This window comes from Taudactylus pleione, unplaced genomic scaffold (assembly GCF_031769625.1).
Source record: "Taudactylus pleione unplaced genomic scaffold, aTauple2 ptg000722l, whole genome shotgun sequence".
In the NCBI taxonomy this organism is placed as follows: Eukaryota; Metazoa; Chordata; class Amphibia; order Anura; family Myobatrachidae; genus Taudactylus; species Taudactylus pleione.
This window is the reverse complement of record NW_028285124.1, coordinates 631,260-638,306: the sequence shown is the minus strand read 5'-3', so window position 1 is coordinate 638,306 and position 7,047 is coordinate 631,260. Positions and strand designations below refer to the sequence as shown.

General features: G+C 43.3%; 1 protein-coding gene across 1 annotated transcript; it reads left to right on the top strand.

Moving 5' to 3' along the window:
* Positions 1–471: 471 nt before the first annotated feature.
* Positions 472–6,037, top strand: LOC148477356 (serine/threonine-protein kinase SBK1-like). The gene is made up of 3 exons (XM_088456837.1): positions 472–646; positions 4,465–4,667; positions 5,453–6,037. The coding sequence occupies exons 1-3, from the start codon at positions 472–474 to the stop codon at positions 6,035–6,037; spliced, it is 963 nt and encodes a 320-aa protein (XP_088312963.1).
* The last annotated feature ends 1,010 nt before the right edge of the window (positions 6,038–7,047 follow it).

The following is a 7,047-nucleotide window of genomic DNA, read 5'->3' as shown; positions in this document are numbered from 1 at the left end:
CTCTACCTCTCCCCATCAGACTCTCCACCTCTCTACAATCATTCAAATGGGTTCTCAAGACCCACTACTTACTAAATCCTTCCATCTCTCATCTTAAATTGTTGCTACATGTTCCTTCCTCCCTGTCTACCCCATCTGTGTCACACCTGTTTGTCTGCTCCTCCCTTTTAGAATGTAAGCTCTTTCGAGCAGGGCCCTCTACCCTCTTGTGCTTCTCCCTACTTTACTTTCATTTAATTCTTACTCTCCACTAGGGCACCTAACACTTGGTTGCTTTGCTCTGCTGCTTATGTGGGTGTTATGGTCGCTAATGTAGCAAAGTATATTATCCATGTCCTTGTCCTGCATTGTAATGTACTGTACTGTAAGTCACTGGTCACCTATTTGTTTATGTACTTTGTAAGGCGCTGCGGAACACTTGTGGTGCTATAAAAATAAATTATAATAATAACACCATGTCCATTGCTCAGAATGGCTGCCACCATCACGGAAGTGACCAAGAATACGGCAAAACACCTTCTTCACCTGATCTCACAGACTTCTGAGAACCTGCGGATGATGGAGGTGATGGATCACTTTGACCTTGTTCGGGAACTTGGATCGGGCATTTATGGGAAAGTGTTCCTTGCCAAACACCAACACTCAGGTAAATGACAGGAATCATACAGTATATAATGGTGTAATGTGATGGATGTCTCTTCCCTCTGTTATTACCTATATGATGTAGACATTTAGCCAGGGGTATGGGGGGAGGGGAGAGTACTAATGGCTCGGGCTTGATGCAACCTCTCCCCCCTCTCTTACCTGTCAACAGTGGGACCAGGCAGTCTGCTGTCGCTAATCAGTAACAGCAGTCTCCTCTGGTTGTGCAGGGGGGAAGGGGAGCAATCAAACTAACCCCCCATCCTGGATTTGCCCCTGTGGAGCCTGCTGTGCCACAAATGCTTTTTTTAACAATTTTTTTTAAAAAGTGGCAACCCCTACTAATGTTAGGCCATGAGCCCAAAAGTACCGGGGCCCAGCTATGCTCATTATGAACCTGCATGTAGCTAAGTAGCATTAATATTTATAGACCACAATTTCCAGACACTGAGTGCGACATAATCTTCTACCAAATTAGTTAATAAAGTAAAAACATTTTGATTTACATTTTACACCAGTGACTGTACCAGTGACTGTACCAGTGATTACACCAGTGACTGTACCAGTGACTACACCAGTGACTGTACCAGTGATTACACCAGTGACTGTACCAGTGACTATACCAGTGATTACACCAGTGACTATACCAGTGATTATACCAGTGATTACACCAGTGACTGTACCAGTGACTATACCAGTGATTACACCAGTGACTATACCAGTGATTACACCAGTGACTATACCAGTGATTATACCAGTGATTACACCAGTGACTGTACCAGTGATTACACCAGTGACTGTACCAGTGACTATACCAGTGATTATACCAGTGATTACACCAGTGACTGTACCAGTGATTACACCAGTGACTGTACCAGTGATTACACCAGTGACTGTACCAGTGATTATACCAGTGATTACACCAGTGACTGTACCAGTGATTACAACAGTGACTGTACCAGTGATTATACCAGTGATTACACCAGTGACTGTACCAGTGATTACACCAGTGACTGTACCAGTGATTACACCAGTGACTGTACCAGTGATTACACCAGTGACTACACCAGTGACTGTACCAGTGATTGTACCAGTGACTGTACCAGTGATTGTACCAGTGATTACACCAGTGACTGTACCAGTGACTGTACCAGTGATTACACCAGTGACTGTACCAGTGATTACACTAGTGACTGTACCAGTGATTACACCAGTGACTGTACCAGTGATTATACCAGTGATTACAACAGTGACTGTACCAGTGATTATACCAGTGATTACACCAGTGACTGTACCAGTGACTATACCAGTGATTACACCAGTGACTGTACCAGTGATTACACCAGTGACTGTACCAGTGATTACACCAGTGACTGTACCAGTGATTACATCAGTGACTGTACCAGTGATTGTACCAGTGATTACACCAGTGACTGTACCAGTGATTATACCAGTGATTACACCAGTGACTGTACCAGTGATTACACCAGTGACTGTACCAGTGATTATACCAGTGATTACACCAGTGACTGTACCAGTGATTACACCAGTGACTGTACCAGTGATTACACCAGTGACTGTACCAGTGATTACACCAGTGACTGTACCAGTGATTATACCAGTGATTACACCAGTGACTGTACCAGTGATTGTACCAGTGACTGTACCAGTGATTGTACCAGTGATTACACCAGTGACTGTACCAGTGACTGTACCAGTGATTACACCAGTGACTGTACCAGTGATTACACTAGTGACTGTACCAGTGATTACACCAGTGACTGTACCAGTGATTATACCAGTGATTACAACAGTGACTGTACCAGTGATTATACCAGTGATTACACCAGTGACTGTACCAGTGACTATACCAGTGATTACACCAGTGACTGTACCAGTGATTACACCAGTGACTGTACCAGTGATTACACCAGTGACTGTACCAGTGATTACACCAGTGACTGTACCAGTGATTACATCAGTGACTGTACCAGTGATTATACCAGTGATTACACCAGTGACTGTACCAGTGATTACACCAGTGATTACACCAGTGACTGTACCAGTGATTGTACCAGTGATTACACCAGTGACTGTACCAGTGATTGTACCAGTGATTACACCAGTGACTGTACCAGTGACTGTACCAGTGACTATACCAGTGACTGTACCAGTGATTATACCAGTGCTGTACCAGTGATTACACCAGTGACTGTACCAGTGATTACACCAGTGACTGTACCAGTGATTACACCTGTGACTATACCAGTGATTACGCCAGTGACTGTACCAGTGATTACACCAGTGACTGTACCAGTGATTACACCAGTGACTGTACCAGTGATTACACCAGTGACTGTACCAGTGATTACACCAGTGACTGTACCAGTGATTATACCAGTGATTACACCAGTGACTGTACCAGTGATTACACCAGTGATTGTACCAGTGATTACACCAGTGACTGTACCAGTGACTGTACCAGTGATTACACCAGTGACTGTACCAGTGATTACACCAGTGACTGTACCAGTGATTATACCAGTGATTACACCAGTGACTGTACCAGTTATTACACCAGTGACTGTACCAGTGATTATACCAGTGATTACACCAGTGACTGTACCAGTGATTACAACAGTGACTGTACCAGTGATTATACCAGTGATTACACCAGTGACTGTACCAGTGACTATACCAGTGATTACACCAGTGACTGTACCAGTGATTACACCAGTGACTGTACCAGTGATTACACCAGTGACTGTACCAGTGATTACATCAGTGACTGTACCAGTGATTATACCAGTGATTACACCAGTGACTGTACCAGTGATTACACCAGTGACTGTACCAGTGATTGTACCAGTGATTACACCAGTGACTGTACCAGTGATTGTACCAGTGATTACACCAGTGACTGTACCAGTGATTACACCAGTGACTGTACCAGTGATTACACCAGTGACTGTACCAGTGACTATACCAGTGACTGTACCAGTGATTATACCAGTGACTGTACCAGTGATTACACCAGTGACTGTACCAGTGATTACACCAGTGACTGTACCAGTGATTACACCTGTGACTATACCAGTGATTACGCCAGTGACTGTACCAGTGATTATAACAGTGACTATACCAGTGATTCATGTATAAATCTGACTTTTAAAAAAACCTGATTCCGAGGTGAACGCAGCGGCGATGTCGGACATAAGCCGCCAAATTTTGTAGTCTGTGCATGCGTCCGAGTCTCACTGTGTCCGAGTCTCCCGATGGTTACCACCGGGGGATGCAGCAAGATTTTGGATGCAAGAGCTGGGGATTTCAGTGGATGTTTCTGGGAGGTAACATGGAGGAGGCTAGGCAGACGCGGTCGTGTCGCTGACAGTGGCTGCACCTAAACACGCAGTTGCACTGATGCAGGAAGCCATGTTCAGATGGTGAAATTGCACCTGCCACAGTGTTGGTGTCGGCTTCCATGTTGCAAACGACGGTGTCTGTATACTCGCTGCTGCCAGTGGGCGTCTCAGTATACTTAGAATCGTCGCAGCATTAGCATAAGGATGCGGTTGCAGGAATAGACGTAGCTACAGCCGCCTCTGCATGCAGTTCTAAATCAGGACCTTAGTGCATCATATTTATAATATACTTATATGATAAAACCAGTAAGGACATAGCTTAGCTTTATATCTATATACCTGTGATTGGTCTCAAAATCTGACACCTAACAAATTAGTTATTTATATGGAGATTCTCTTACATTAGACAACTATGGTGAAATAAACCTTCTCACTAATGTCCTTTGTGTCTGTGATACAGGTCAGACTGTGGCCTTAAAAATGCTGAAAAAGGAGAAGACCCCAATGGACAACTTCCTCCTGGAATACAGCACCTCTCTCAGCCTCAGCTGCCACCCACACGTCATCATGACCCACGAGATCGCCTTTCATACTAGCAGCGACTTTGTGTTTGTCCAGGAGATGGCGCCAGCAGGGACTCTCCAGTCCATCATCAAACCAAAGGTGAGTGCATAGAAGAGGTCCCGCAAGGTCTGTCTTCACCAATAGCGGTCTTCATTTGGGAGAGATGATTGACTTGTGTCATATGGATATTTTATTGTGTACATAGACCAGGCATTATCAATGTAATGGAAAGTTTACAAATGGCTCTAAGACCAAGATGTACTAAAGGGGAAAATGCGGTAAAACCACAGAAAATGCAGATTTCAGGAGTTTTACTGTATACCCCATATTGTCCCAGTGGGTAACGCCACCTCCAATGGCATTACCCAATGGGAGCCTATGAGCTTCTTATTGGGATGTTCCTCCTTGGGAGGGATCCAATCAGATCCCACCCATCACCCACCATGGTCTTCTGTGCATGTGCAGAATGACACCAAAGGGATTTCTGGGTGTTAAACCTGGAAGCCCCTTGTCAGGAGCCATCACAAAGGACAGTCCTTATCGGGAGAGCTGTCCTTTGTGATATTCTAGGTACATACCGCGGTAATCAACCATGGTATGTACCCGAAGACAGGCTTAGCACATCCCACCCTAAGACTTTAATGTGCTGCTCTATGTTTTACTACTAACTTGCTGAAAAACAAACTATGGAATAAAAATGTATTCTTCATGAATTTATCAATCAAATGTATAATTCCAAGTACTGCAACAGTTCTCAGCATGGTGTAATGATGATGTTATTTTTATCACTTGGAAATAGTCATCTATAACAGACTAAGACTTCTTCTGTCTTCTTTTTCCACAGCCATAAATGGTCTAACTATTCCTTCTTCTCATTTGCACAGGTTGGATTACAGGAGGAGATGGTGAAACGTTGTGTTGTTCAGATTGCTGGTGCTCTGGACTTTATGCACAGCCGAGGAATGGTCCATCGGGACATCAAACTGGACAACATTCTGCTAATGGACACTAAATGCCACCTAATAAAACTTGCAGATTTTGGACTTACCCGACTCCAGGGAACATGTACATCGTCTATATCCCGCTTTATACCATACACTGCACCTGAGCTTTGCAGCCTAAGACACAGGGAGAAGTTGTTACTACACCCCAGCCTTGATGTGTGGGCTTTTGGTGTTCTAGTATACTTTGCCCTCACTGGGTTCTTCCCTTGGCAAGGAGCGGTGGCTCGTGATCACATGTACAGGGTCTTTGCTTGGTGGCAAGTGAAGAAGGATGTTTCACAAGCCCCAGATAAGTGGAAGAAGTTCTCCTTTGAGGCAAGACAGATGTTCTCTGAGCTGTTGGCCATAAATGCACCTGAGAGGTGTCCTGCAATGGACATTATGAAATGTGTTCACTTTCCTTGGATAGCAGATGTTTCATCAGAAGACAAAAGGAGAAAATCAGAGATGTTAAAGGAAATGTGAAGACCAGATGACCATGTGGTAGCCACATCGAGAAGTAATGAGATAAGGTCCATCACAATTGGACCTGTGGCAAAAATGTCTGTTTTTATGTGCTCTGTGGATACAGACCATGATGTCACTATCAGCCAGAGAAGACCAGGTTTCTCCACACTGTACCTTTGGAGTCATAATACTGATACTTATGTTCTTCCTGTCACTTCAGGTCCAGCATCTTTCTTTTCTCTATATTCCATCTTTGTGGTGCTTTTATTTGTCACCCAGTCTAGTCTCCAAATTCCTTTTACAACTTCACTGTCTGGCTCCAATAATTCCTATGCCTTGACCTGCTTGTTCTAAGACTAAGATATGAACATTCCTATTGAGAGCCCACTCTCTCTGCTGTGAAGAGGAAGGAAAATAGGGATCAAGGGAGTGGATAATGGGTAGGTAGGGAAAAGTATAATTATAGCTTCACTTCAGTCAGATTCATGTAGTATTATAGCAATTTATTAGAAACTGTGATTTCAGAGATGTATATACTGTGACCTTCAGCCAATATACCAGGCTGGTCTTTATCACTTCGACTTTAGCATATATTCATAATGTACTAAGATGTTCTAGGATAAGAAGCTTTGACCGTTGATAGAGTCACAGTGCCTGAGACTTTGTGAAGGAAAGGTGACTCAAAGCCATGAGCTGTTGGCCAAATTTCCTGTATTACGTATCCTAATTTGTATCTTATATCGTGTAATGTGATTCGTCAGTTCAATTAAATCTGCCTAGTAACTGATAGAGTATAAGAATGAGTGTATAAACAATATTAGGGGTCAGTTCTTCATTCCACAACTGTCCTCATGCCACATGATGTATCAATTGGATATTTTGTAATAAAGTAACTTACTTTTGCACTAGCAATACTATTTTGTGAACCTGATTATTATTGGATTAATTGAGATTTCCTTATCAGCTGCCATATAACTTATTTTGCTTATTTTACCTTTGTCATAACTGCATCCAGTATTTTGTGTAAG

Coding starts and splice junctions, on each gene's coding strand:
- LOC148477356 (XM_088456837.1), top strand. CDS start 472: ATGGCTGCCACCATCACGGAAGTGACCAAGAATACGGCAAAACACCTT. Junction 647..4,464: donor TGCCAAACACCAACACTCAG/GTAAATGACAGG, acceptor TCTGTGATACAG/GTCAGACTGTGGCCTTAAAA. Junction 4,668..5,452: donor AGTCCATCATCAAACCAAAG/GTGAGTGCATAG, acceptor TCATTTGCACAG/GTTGGATTACAGGAGGAGAT.